General features: G+C 40.6%; 1 protein-coding gene and 1 long non-coding RNA gene across 2 annotated transcripts in view; one reads left to right on the top strand and one right to left on the bottom strand.

Annotated features, from left to right (window-relative positions):
• LOC309629967 overlaps positions 1-13,835 on the top strand; it is a 156,616-nt gene that overhangs the window by 102,729 nt on the left and 40,052 nt on the right. The gene's annotated exons all lie outside the window — the stretch shown is intronic.
• WWTR1 (WW domain containing transcription regulator 1) overlaps positions 10,115-13,835 on the bottom strand; it is a 129,236-nt gene continuing 125,515 nt past the window's right edge. The window contains exon 7 of the mRNA XM_082394480.1: positions 10,115-12,310. Coding sequence (XP_082250606.1) covers positions 12,126-12,310 — 185 coding nt within the window. The 3' untranslated portion in view covers positions 10,115-12,125. The remainder of the gene's footprint in view (positions 12,311-13,835) is intronic.

Here is a 13,835-nt window from a genome sequence, read left to right as displayed (position 1 = left end):
TGTTTCTTAGTGTAGATCAGGGCTTCTCAGCCTCCTCATAGCTGACATCTGGGTGAGGTAATCCTTTGTCAGGTGTGAGAAGAGCTGCCCAGGGTACTGTAGGATGTCTAGCAGCGTCCCTGGCTTCTACCAACTAGATGCTAGTATCAACCTCTCCTTCTCAGTTGTGAGAACCAAAAATATCTCTAGATGTTGCCAAATGTCCCCCGGGGGGCAAAGTCACCCACTGTTGAGAATCACTCGTCTAGAATGTGTACTGCTTGAGGAGAAAAGCCATAGTTCTTCATCCTGGAAACCAACAGTGTTTACACACAGAAAGTGCTCAGTAATTGGTTGAATGCCCAAATACGTGCATAAACAAATATCTGCCCATCACCAAAGTGACATACATACATTGAAAAGAAGGTACTCTGTTCCTTAAATGTTCTGACTTCAGAGCACTACTTTTCTTGGTCTAAATGCACTCCCAGATGACCTTCACTGCTGTGGTTTCATGACTATGTTCATGACCCTCATGTCTGTACCTCCCGCCCAGACCACTGCCTTGCCTGCTAAATGTCTGTTTTTGAATTCCTCGCTGGCATCTCAAAGCAACATTTCTAAGCTGAACTCCCCCAGTCCCTCCATACATGCTTGTCCTGAAATCCTCGTCTTAGGGAATGTCATCATCTGTATTAGGTAGACTTAGAACCGCAGGAGTGAGCCGAGATGTGTCCTAAACACAAAACTTAGCATGCCCCTGTCCTTTCGATGGCTTCCATCACCCAGCCCCCACTGGCCTCTGCCCTTGCTCTGCCTGGAACTCAGGGATCCAGTCACTACCTGTTGTCATTGGCACCCCATACACTCTTTGAAATCCTGGCTTTGCATGTGCTGTTTTGTCTGCCTGGGAACACTCTTTCCCTCTTATTCATTAGGGTAACTGCTTCTTCTCCTTTATTTTTAAAATTTTGGGGGGGGCGGTCTTTGTTGCTGAGCACAGGCTTTCTCTATTTGTGGCGAGCGGGGGCTACTCTTCATTGCGGTGCACGGGCTTCTCGTTACAGTGGCTTCTCTTGTTGCGGAGCACGAGCTCTAGGCACGCGGGTTCAGTAGTTGTGGCGCACGGGCTTAGTTCCTCCGCAGCATGTGGGATTTTCCCGGACCAGGGCTCGAACCCATGTCCCCTGCATTGGCAGGCAGATTCTTAACCACAGCCCCACCAGGGAAGCCCTTCTTCTCCTTTAAGACTCAGCTCACTTCTCATCTTGTTCTTCCTTCATCACAGTACCGCCAGCTAATTGACAACCCCTCCACTTTCTCCCATGACATCCTGTATATGTCAGAACGGTTGCCCTTTGCAAGTTATGTCACATAACACTTCCTTCTTTCCCTCTGGACTGAGAACTCCTTGTGCTCGGAAACTCTGTCTCATCAATATTTGTACTTCTTCCCATCATTGGGCCTGGAACATAGTAAATGCTCACTGAATAGACTGTTATCCTTGTTATGGCGCCATGAATAAATTATTCTGCTCAAGAGAAAGAAAAAGCTACTCTCACGCGTTTTAGAATCAAGCATTTGTAATAAAAAAAAATAACTCGGCATTCATTGTATATACCCAGAAATCTTGGTAAGTGATATACGTGGAGAATTTCACTTAATCCTCAAAACAACCAGCCAAGTGTCCACAACGGCCCATATCTTCCCAGCTTCTTTGTCTTGACCAAGCTTTAGTGATCGTCCTCTCCTCCTCACAGGACCCTGAACTCTGCTTGCTCCTAAGCCTGGGCAAGCACTCAAGTGTCCCTTTATCAGCTTATCCGGGGAATGGGCTGACCACAGCGAGACACCGCTCTTGTCAGACCCCCGGCCATCAAGTCCCCTTGCTCACCCAACTTCCCATTGCTGCGAAGGTCTGCTTACCCCTCCCATAAAAGAAAAGCCTTTTTGATTTGTTTTTGAGATGCCTGCAGGTTCCTGAGATTGGTGATTTTCCTGTTGCAATAGTCCTTTTGAATAAAGTTTCCCCTTTTCTAAGCCTGCGTTTGTTTTTATTTGATACAACTCTAAGATAAAGAAACTACGATTAGCCCATTTTGTATAAGACTAAAGTGAAGTTTAGAAAAAATAAAGTCCATGATCTAAACCCAGAGAGTCGGAAAAAAAAGTGAAAAATAAATAAATAAATAAAAGGGACTTCCCTGGCGGTCCAGTGGTTAGGACACAGCGCTTCCACAGCAGGGGGCACAGTTTGATCCCCGGTTTGGGAACTAAGATCCCACATGCTTCGAGGCATGGCCAACAAATAAATAAAGAAAGAATAAAATAAACCCAGAGAGTTGGACTATTTGAGGGTGAAAGTCCACACTTTCGGCCCTGTGCTCCCTACCTCCCTAATTCTTCTAAAAGCACCTAGGAAGGGATGCTTTCTTATGCTAACTTAAAGTTCCATTGTAAAACTGAAATATCAAAATTTTGTTACTTTTTAAAATATCATAATTTATACTGTTCATTAATTCATGCTAACCTGAATTAGTGAAAACTATCAATTAAAACATGATAATCAAAATCATTATTTTTATAGAATCTTTCAAAGCGCCTATATAAAGACACCCACACACAGAGTCCCCTGGTTGTTCACTCCTATAATTTTTATTTCCCACTTATTTCTATTTAATGATTTTATTCTCTCTGTGTGGAATAAGCTGGAATGCCGAGGCAGAATTCTATAACCCTTGGGGTTAAAAAAGAAGAAAGAAAAGGAAAGAAGCAAAAAGAAAAGGAAAAATGGGAGAAGAAAAGAAAAAAGAGAAGAGAAGAAATGAGAAAAGAAAGGAAAAGAAAAGGAAAGGAAAGAAAAGAAAAGCAGGTTCCTAAGCAATCTGCCCCCATGCCTGCCACCAGCTGAGAAGCCGACTCTTGCAGAGCGTGCGCTGTGAGGCAGACATCAGTCTTGACCTCTGTCAAACCCATTTAATCACAACCTGCGCCTGGGGGTTAATTATGCTAATATTATCACCCTTAAGTGAGAAGTGAGGAAACTGAGGCATGAAGAGGTTGAGCAAGAGGCCCAAGGTCACAGAGCAAGGCGGTGGCAGAGCTGCATTAAACCCGGGACACCTGGCTCCAAGCCTGAGCCTCCCTCTGACCCCACCAGGCTCTCCTGCAGGGCACCCGCAAGTGTCAACACCAAGACCGCCCCCTCCCCGCACTCCAGCTCCGCTGCTTTCCACCGGCCAGGCACAGGTTAAGCTTATTCTCAAGAAAGCGCCAGGGGGACTTCCCTGGTGGCGCAGTGGTTGAGAATCCGCCTGCCAATGCAGGGGACATGGGTTCGAGCCCTGGTCCGGGAAGATCCCACATGCCGCAGAGCAGCCAAGCCCGTGAGCCACAACTACTGAAGCCCATGCAACTAGAGCCCGTGCTCCGCAGCAAGAGAAGCCACCATAATGAGAGGCCCGCGCACAGCAACGAAGAGTAGCCCCCCGCTCTCCGCAACTAGAGAAAGCCCGCGCACAGCAACGAAGACCCAACATAGCCAAAAATAAATAAATTAAATAAATAAATAAATAAATTTATTAAGGAAAAAAAAAAAGAAACCGCCAGGAGCTGAGTTCAGTGCAAATGGGCAGCAGGTACTGCAGACAGTGGACTAAAGAATAAAAGCATCTGGGAGTTGATGCCAATGATCTGCTTCAGCAAATGCAGAGATCTCGGCTACTGCTGAATACGCATGTCTTCCCCGTCCAGGCTTCCTCAGGAACGTGACCGGTTCGCTGTTTCAGTGCGTGGCCCCTCCTGGAACAGGGAACGGTGGAGAGCTAGATGCTGCCTGAGACAGTCAGTACCTGTGTGGCCTTGGGGAAAGCTCCAGGCCTCAGTTTCCTCGCCGGTAAATGAGAGCGATGAGCCAGGCCATTCAAAGTTCCTCTTTAGGAGGAACTAGTTTGCTCTGAATAGCCTAGCTTATTAAAATCTGGGTCCACAGAGCTTAACTCCTTGGAGAGCTTTTTAAAATCCCAGTGTCCCCTCACACCAGTCAGAATGGCCATCACCAAAAAATCTGTAAATAATAAATGCTGGAGTCGGTGTGGAGAGACGGGAACTCTCCTACACTGTTGGAGGGAATGTAAGTTGGTGCAGACACTATGGAGAACAGTATGGAGGTTCCTTAAAAAAACTAGAAATAGAGCTACCATATGATCTGGCAATCCCACTCCTGGGCATATATCCAGAGAAAAGCATAATCTGAAAAGACACATGCACCCCAATGTTCGCTGCAGCACTATTTACAATATCTAGGACACGGAAGCAACCTAAATGGTACATATATACAATGGAATATTACTCAGTCATAAAAAAGAACAAAATAACACCATTTGCAGCAACATGGATGGGTCTAGAGATTGTCATACTGAGTGAAGTAAACCAGAGAAAGACAAACATGATATCACTTATATGTAGAATCTCAAAAAATGGTACAGTGAACTTACTTACAAAACAGAAATAAGAGTCACAGATGTAGAAAACAAACTTATGGTTACCAAGGAAAGAAGGGGGGAGGAGGGATGAATTGGGAGATTTGGATTGACATGTACACACTACTGTATATAAAATAGATAACTAATAAGGACCTACAGTATAGCACAGGGAATGCTACTCAATATTCTGAAATGGCCTATATGGGAAAAGAATCTAAAAAAGTGTGGGTATATGTACATGTATAACTGATTCACTTTGCTGTACAGCAGAAACTAACACAGCATTGTAAATCAACTCTACTCCAATAAAAATTAATTTTTAAAAATCCCAATGTCCAGGCCTCACCTCCAGAGATACTGATTTAATTAAAAGAGATTGAAGCCCAGGCATCGGTGCTTTTTTTTTTTTAAAACTCACCAGGTGATTCTAATAAGGAGGCAGTTTTGAGAACAATTGCTCTGGAGTGTTTCCAAACTTGACTATTCACCAAAAATACCTGGAGGGCTTATTCCTACTGCAAAGTTTCTGATTCAGTAGGCTTTGAGGGTGGAGTATTTCTAGCAAGTTCCCAGAAAACACTGATGCTGCTGGCTCAGAGTCCCCACTTCGAGAACTCCAGAAGTTTTCACACCCTCTGAAATGGTGTATGCAGTCAGATGAGTAATTTTTACCCCCCAATCCTGGAGAGAAAATTCATAGGTTTCATTAGATCCTCCAAGAGACCTTTGACCTCAGAAAGTGAAGAGCCAAATTTAGAGTTTAATCACAAATTTAAAGCTTTTTGTAGGCAGAGTTTCATAGCAGATGATTCTGCAACTTGTTCCATCTTGAAGTAGCCCCAGAGGGGTGTGTGTGTGTGTGTGTGTAAGTACCTGGGCATTGCTGGGCTCTATGATGCCAACACACTGACCAATCCACACTCAGTTTCCCACCCAGAAGTTGCACTCAGGGCATCAGGTTGGGGAAGAGGGTGAACGTGACAACTTTCCCCAGCACCAAGTGTGAATTCTGGGGAGAAGGAGAAGGAGAGAGAGAGAATTCCCAGTGACTCTTTGGAGCAGAAATAAAACCTCTATGCATAATCATGTTGCCTCATGCCCGTTGATGTTGGGGCCATAAACTTGAGAAAATGAATACTGTGCCATCACAATCAGCCTGAAGATCAGATAAACAACATTTCATCAGCATGAATTATCCTTATCCTCTCATCCAAAATGTGGCGTGGGAAGTTCATATATAAAATTTAACATATGTTTTTTCAACCTTTCAAAATTTCCATTTTTGTGAAATGTTTTATAATGTACAAGATACATTCGGACAACATCTATGTATATAATTTACAAATAGAGAAATGAGCAGGCAAACATACATACCCTGGGGTTCCATGATAGAAAAGTTTAGAGACTACTCATCAGGTGTGGTGGTCTTCAAACTTGAGAGTCCACCAGAATCACCTGGAAGTTTGCTAAATAAATGCAGATTCCCAGCCCTCAGCCTCGTTCAGATTCGGGAAGTCAGGGGAAGTCACATTCTACGCTGACATCTTAGGATAATCTGAGGCAGGTGATCCATTGACTCCACTATAAACCTTGCTCTGAGAATGCCTTATTTTTTCCTTTTTTTTTTCCTATGTACTTAAAAATAACTTTATTCTCACTCAAAAGCTATAGCTCTTCTTGGCAAGGGATATATAGGTGAGTGCAAAGAAGGTTAACAAAAATATCAGTATTCTGTATGTCCTTCTATTTCCTGCTCCCGTCCCACTCCTTCCCCAGCCTCTCCTGGCGTTGGTCACCACACATGACAAAGCCATCTGCTGCCCTCTAATGGCAACTCGGCCCAGCTGATCACTCAGCAAATACTTTCTCAGCAGGCAGGTTTGGCCATCTTTCTAAAGAATCCAATTTTTTCTAATATTTCCCCTTCGAGGAACACTTTCCAGAAGCCTCTTTAATTCAAGACATGGAAGTGCAAGCAAACAAGTCAGTTAAAGATGGTGCCGTCCACAGGAAGGGTTGCAGTGTGAAAGACAAATTCTCACAAACACATTCATTCATCCAACAGATGTTCTGAAAATATTTTTGAACAGTGTACCAGGTATGGTTCAAGGTGCTAGATGCTAAAGAAAAAAATCTCTGCTCTCACAGCACTGACAGGCTAATGGGGGGAGACAGTGACGTCTTACTGTTAGATGGTGGTAAATGCTGTTGAGAAAAATGTGGCCTGGGAAGAAGAGAGGGAAAAGCTCACCAAGAAAAGAAGGAAGTGAACACTTATTGACCATTTTTGAATTACTGAGTATTCTACATAAGTCACGTCTCTTGATCTTCACCAGTCTCTCATTGTAACCCCCTTTTTTAAACTGTAATAGCCAATTTACATGTAAAGAAACTGAAGTTGCACAACCCTAGAAACTTGGCTAAGGCCAGGATGTTAATTCATAGCGACATGGTACTGACCGTCTTAACTGGTTGTAGGAAGTGAAGCCCAGGGCAGATTTGTAAAGGAGACTGCCCACACCTGCCCTTCCTCAGCTCCCACACCCACCCTTCCCCAGGACCTTCAGTTTTGCATGGAATGTGCTGGACTCACCTTTCCCCATTAATCTTTCCCTTGTTCTCATTCTCTGAAGCTCTTATTTTACTCTATGCTAATTCCACAAATGGATTCTCCTAGAGTGCGGGTGTTTAGTGACTGTTAATGTCTGCTAATCCCATAATTTTCTCCATTTATAGCCTAACTAGTCACATCATCATTGCCCAGGTAAGATATTTCAGGGGGCCCTTTTTCTGCAAACAGTCTGTAATCTTAATAGTGGAAATATCAGGCCCTCTGGTTGAGTAGAAACGAACATGCTTGTTGAAATGGTATTATTTATGGGGATTAGAGTCATATTAAAATATCAGTTTCTCATCTTCCTGTCTGTTGTAAGTATTGAACTCTCAAAAATGCTATAAGAAAAGAGCGTGTCTTTGTGTGCACGACACAAATCCATCGATCTCCTGTGAGATTTGAAAGATAGAGAACTTTCACTTTTTACTTTATACATGTTGGTATTTATAACACTTTCAACAGTGAGCTCCCGGTACCTTACAAGTGATGATGAGGGACTTCCCTGGAGGTGCAGTGGTTAAGAATCTGCCTGCCTATGAAAGCAGAAACTAACACACCATTGTAAAGCAATTATACTCCAATAAAGAGGTTAAAAAAAAAAAAAGAAAACTCAGATTTGACTGAAATGTACTGGAAGCAGGACATATATTTGAAACTCAGTGACTCTGGGCTAGAAATACTATCAACAGTGTTAAGGACATATACAAAATGAATGCTTTGTGTGATTCTCTTTCCATAACAAATTGTCTTTTTTAACATTGTATTGTTCAATATTTAATTAGATTATATTTTGAAAGCAAAAAAAAAAAATCTGCCTGCCAATGCAGGGGACACGGGTTAGATCCCTGGTCTGGGAAGACCCCACATGCCGCAGGGCAACAACTACTGAGCCTGCGCTCTCGACCCGGGAGCCACAACTACTGAAGCCCACGTGCCTAGAGCCCATGCTCCACAACAGGAGATGCCACCGCAATGAGAAGCCCGCGCACGGCAACGAAGAGTAGCCCCCGCTCGCCGCAACTTGAGAAAGCCCGCGCACAGCAACGAAGACCCAACGCAGCCAAAAATAAATTTAAAAAAAAGTGATGATGAAATACAGCTTTTATTTTTTTTTATTTTTTTATTTTTTGAAATACAGCTTTTAAAACGATGCTTGAGACTTAGACTCTGGGCTGTGGCTAAGTTGTTTCCACCAGGATCTCTTCTTTCTGTTGTTTAGCTGAATGCTTCTGCTTAAAAACACTCTGCTATTAAGAGTGCCCTCACCTCATAAGGTATCACCACAGCAAGAATCAAGGGACTCAACAGACAGAGAAAATACACTGTCACAAGCCTACACTCAGAATGAATGATAAGCTGTTTTTAGTTTTGACGAGAAGCCACAGCTTATTGTTAATAACAGAGGAACGCCTAAGAATCCTATAGTTCTGATGTCTCAGTCAAATCTGTGAGGGTGTTGGAAGGACTGTGTGATTTAAAAAAAAAAATATATATATATATATGTATGTATATATATATATATATATGTATGTATATATATATATATGTATGTATATATATATATATATATATAGTTTTTAAAGTCTCAGTGAGTTACTTCAAATAAAGTCTCAGTGAGTTACTTCAAATAAAGTAGAAACCAGAATTCTGTGGATATTTAGAATATTGAAGACCAGGCATTTGAGCCAAAAACATGTTTGCCTACAAAATTTTATTTCTTTCATTGTCTGCCAGGAGGGTTACATAAGCCTTTCTTCAGTACCACCCAAAGCCCTCAGTAAAAGGAACACACACAAATAATGACGAGATAAAGGCTCCAAGTGGAAATTCAACTGTATTTATTTTTCTTATACAGAATCAGAGAAGTAAAAACCAGTACCAAACTCCAGTTAAAATGGTTTGATCTGACTGATTTTTCTGCATACTTTCTGTATGTATAGCAATCTAAATTAAAAATAAACACACATATATCATATTACAAAATGTAGAAATAATTTTTTAAAAAGTTAAAATACTAACACATAAATGATGTAGTGTGTTAGGGAAACGGTCTCTGTCAATCACCCATTTTCCCAATTAAATTAATCTACAATTTCCTTTTAACAGCTTTTATTTTTCATAAAAGTTGCACTCTCGGTAGTTACTTTCCAATTATGCCATGAGAACACAACTTGTCATTAACAAAACTCACTCCAGATCACCTTCTTCTACAGAGGTTTTCTCCCAAGCTGGAGTCAGCAGTATCCCCAGCAAGCTAAATGTTTTACTCTGTTTTCATGTATATTGTATAATCAGTGAAAAGAAATGGCATTTCACATCCTAAATTCTATGGTGAAACACTAACAATTACTGATTTCACAGAATTGCAAATAGGTTTTGACAATGTATTTACTTCAAGAAAATGTGTTTTATCAGGGGAAAAAAAAAAACCTTGAAAGATCTCTGAAATTATTTTTCAATTTCAATTTTTAATCTGCCTTTTCTCTGGCAAAATTATTGGATGAAATGTTGAAATTTATTGATTGATTTATGACTAAAAAGATGAGATATTGTGGCAGTTCTTTTATAATAAGAAATATAGTATAAATAGCACCTTATCATGAATTCTGCAGGGGTTTTAACACTTACAATAATAGGAAAGAGCCTTTAAAAAGTTGTTCTTACTTTAGATTTCTAGCTTTAGTGTTCTTTAACAAAGGCCATATTTTATGGCCTTAAAAATAACAACAAAAGTTATATCTGGCTTCATTTATTAGTAAACACGTAGTCAGGGTCCATAGTTAATTCTGGAAAAATAATTGTTATGTTCATTAATAAACGTTCTGACTAATTTCACTAAAAAAATTCTTCTAGTATTTTCTAATGCCACAAGCTTACTAGGAAATTACTTCTAAAAATTGATAATACAAATCATCGATGTTTTAACTACTTTAAAAAGGGAGGGGTATCTGTTTCTTTTATGTTTAATAACCTGAAAATGAGTCTATAAAAATATTTTTTAAAAATACAGTAACACTGCTCAGTTTTACTAGGTCCCTTGTTTTTGAGTTCTTTTTTTTTTTTTTTTTTTGCTTTTTCTTAGAAAGAATGTACAATGCTTTTTGCAATTATTGCTAACACAAGAGGAAAAGAAATAGTGCTCCCTTCAATTTAGTAGCAAAAGAAACATCTACCCCCATCTCTCTCAGAGCGCTTTGAGAGAGAGAGAAGGAATCAGAGGAACAGAAACCATGGGTCCTTCAGGGGAAAAAAGTCACTTCATTGTGTTGGAAGCAATGGTAGGTTTATGGTCTTGTCCGCCTACACACTTAACATCAGCGTAGACAGGGCAACACTAGCCCTGTCCCTCCTTCTCCCACGTAAAGTGCACCGAAGCCTTCTTTTCTTCTACAACAGTCTTTTGGTACAAAGACTGTAGGAGAAAATTGTTGCTTTGCTCTTTGGGGGCACCTCATACCTCCTGCTCGTCTTGCTTTTGGGGTACTACAGCTTGTCTATTTCCATTTCACACCTAACAGCCTTTCCACTATATTCCCCAACTTTACTACTTCGTCTCTGACCTTTACACTTGCTTTCTTTCCAACAAGATAAGATGTATTCTGCCCATCTATCTTCTGGTAGATCGAAAAGGATCTCAGATCCCCAGCAAATAAGCCCCTTGGGAATGGAAAGGTTCCTCTCAGAGACCTGCATTATTAACGTCTCTCAAAAAAAGATATTAAATTCATAGATTATAAATAATGTCCGTTCAAAATATTAAACAGTTGAGGACTTCATTGGCAATGCAGGCAGGGGGCATGCCAGGCAAACCCAATGCTCTCTCTCAGTCCTTAAAAGCTAATAAAAAACGGTTTTGGTTACATAAGAGGTATTGAGTACATATTTCATGCCTTTTTATACCAACTGTAGCAAACAAGGTTAGGATAATATACTTAGGAATCAACATTAGTGACTTCAGAAACATGTCTCCACCATACACCCTCAGGGGGCATTTTTTTTACATGTCAGTCAGAGATCTGCTTCATCCTTCAAACAGTTTCCTAGATAAGATTATTTTAAACCCTTGAAATCTTGAAAGAAGCAAAACCGACAAGGCTTTGGAATTTTAAAAGCAACAGCTTACTGTGCGTGCCATCAGGTTGAAAGCTATGTGGTCCTGATGTTTTCAGAACAGTTTCAAAAGACAAAAATACAGTTGTCCTGATTTATCAAAAACATTTGACTGCCCTTTGTCATCAGCTACAAAATGATAGTGCTTCATAAAATAAACATTGAGTTCTAAGCTGCAGTTTAAAAAAAAAAAAATCCAACATGTAATTTTAAAAACCTTTGTTTAATAAATGTTCATAATTGGTACCAAACTGGTCTCTTTCATAAGATCTTAGTGTAGGAGCTGTGACTAATGCTGCTGAAGGATAAACTACAATAGGACTGTGTGTGCCTTTGTGAATACAGGGTAATAAGAACCAACAGAACCAGCATGGATCCCAGACTACATTGTATTCCAAACAGCAGAATTTTACTACCTGTACAATGATTTTTAAAGCTCAAGTTAAATATTTTTTAAAGCATTTGGTACTAATGTCATCAACACAGTTTTTGGAACTGTAAATCAGGTTGAATTTTGTGTACATTTCCTGGACCGAGCCGCCTGTCAGAAGTCACTGCCTGTGGTCAGCTTTTCATGGTTTATAATCAATTGATGTATAAATTTCAACTAACACCCATAAAGCTTAGTCATGGGGCAGCACAAAGGAAAGCAGAGAAGCAATTCTGCATAATCAATTCTGCTGAAACAATTCTGCATAACCCATCACAGGAAGGCAGGCTTGCAGAAAATGAAAATAGAATGTTTATTTATGTTTAACTTAAGTTACTGTCAATCAAATCCAGGCAATGATTAAACTGGCCACAAGGAAAGGAGGGAGCATGCGTCACGGAGGCAGTAAGTAAGCGGCACACGTGCAGACTTGCTCTGCTCCATCGCTTTTTCCAAGAGGCCCAGGAAATGTCAGGTCACGGCTGCATCCAAGCTACAATGGTACTGATTACAGCCAGGTTAGAAAAGGCTCGCTTTTGTTCAGAGCAGATTCTACATCATTGAAGAGGGGGATCAGATCTTCAGATTCCAAAGTTCCTAGATCAACATTTGTTCCCGGAAGACAGTCAAGAAAATCAGGGAAACGGGTCTGCTGAGGGTTGATGTTCATGGGTGCCTGTCCTGCATTTTCTCCTATAACAGAATGAAATGAAACCATTTTAATTCTTTTTTAGAGCTCTTGAAAGAGGGACAAATTCAAGTGTCAACATAACTCTCATCTTCATTTCCACGGTGCCTATGTTCCACCAGAAGATTTTATTGCTGCAGGTCTTAAATATTTCATCTCTGTGCAGAATTTCAGCTACCACATTATTGAAACTGAATTGGTGATGCTCATTCCTAAGAGATGCAGAGATGCCAGGTGAACCTTTAATTGTTCCGCGTAGACATTGTCCAGAATGGGTAAGTCCAGGGAAACAGGAAAGGAGCAAGCGAGGGTGCTGTGGATCTGACCTACAATCAATGACTTCCCATGACAATGGCATGAAGAGCTGGTCTGAGTAGAGAGGCCCTGCCTGTCATAAAAACCTTATCACCGAGCTGTAATCCAATGATTTAACTGTAAGCTCAAATTTGCCCATATCACCCCTCTTTATGTTCAAAGAGAGTAGTGAGGAGTTTCTTTTAACCACGTTATTAAAAAGCTATCTTCATTGACGGCTCTAGGGATCATTTTCAAAGTATTTTAGAGAGTGGGTGCTGCAGTTCACCCCCCTCACTCCACACACACATACACCCCACAAATATCTACCCTTCTCACAATGCATATGAGTCACAATGCATGGGAGCTTATTAAGGTTCTGAGAAGTCTTGTAATAAGGAAGTCTGATATATTTTGCTTAAGCCACTATGACCTAAAGCCATTTTATCATCGAATGCAATTTTGGCAGAATTTATATCCTAATAGAACTAGAGTCTATAGAACCTAGTTGAGAGAATGCTGTTCCAGAGGAAAGTTAAGTGCCTGGGATATGACATGTGGAATACATGTTCTTCATGAATGATAGTATAGGAGAAAGCGTACGGACAATTGTGCCAGGAGACGGAGCTTTTTAGCTGTGTGACCTTAGACACACTTCACTTGTCTGAAATTGGGATTATAGCACCTTCACAAATTGGAGTTAGGTGCCATATAATATCTGCCACACACCCGTGGCTCTGGGCTTCATTCATACATACACACTTAGGAAAATACAAAAACACATTGCTTGTTGATTGTGCTGAGAGAAAGAAAAACCTGGGAACTCAATCACAGTGAATTACACAATATCAGAGCAACTGGCTTATTCCAAGAGCCCCAACCAATTTTCTGAAGGGATAAAATATACCTCAATGTCTGAGGTGCATTGAAAACTATGGCCAGCTTTCACCATGGAATCACTTTTAAGAAACTTATTAAATTAGCTTTTGTGTCCTACAAGTATGGTAGCCTTCCTGAAAAGCCTGCTTAGGAATTTCACTATTCTGAGCAAAACAGGAGAAAACTCATTTTAACCATATGCATTTTCCAAGCAGAAAAATTACATTTTTCTGAGTGATGAGGGAAAAATACTCAAACTTGCATTTTGGTGATAGTAAAACTTGATGGCTTTTCTATAACTCATAAAATATCAATGACTCTTAGGACTATTTTATAGGATTTTCATTGCAAAAGGCA

Source organism: Balaenoptera borealis, assembly GCF_965194805.1.
Source record: "Balaenoptera borealis genome assembly, chromosome: 5".
NCBI lineage: Eukaryota > Metazoa > Chordata > Mammalia > Artiodactyla > Balaenopteridae > Balaenoptera > Balaenoptera borealis.
Note: the sequence above shows the minus strand (reverse complement) of the source record. Positions and strands in the feature narration are given on the sequence as shown.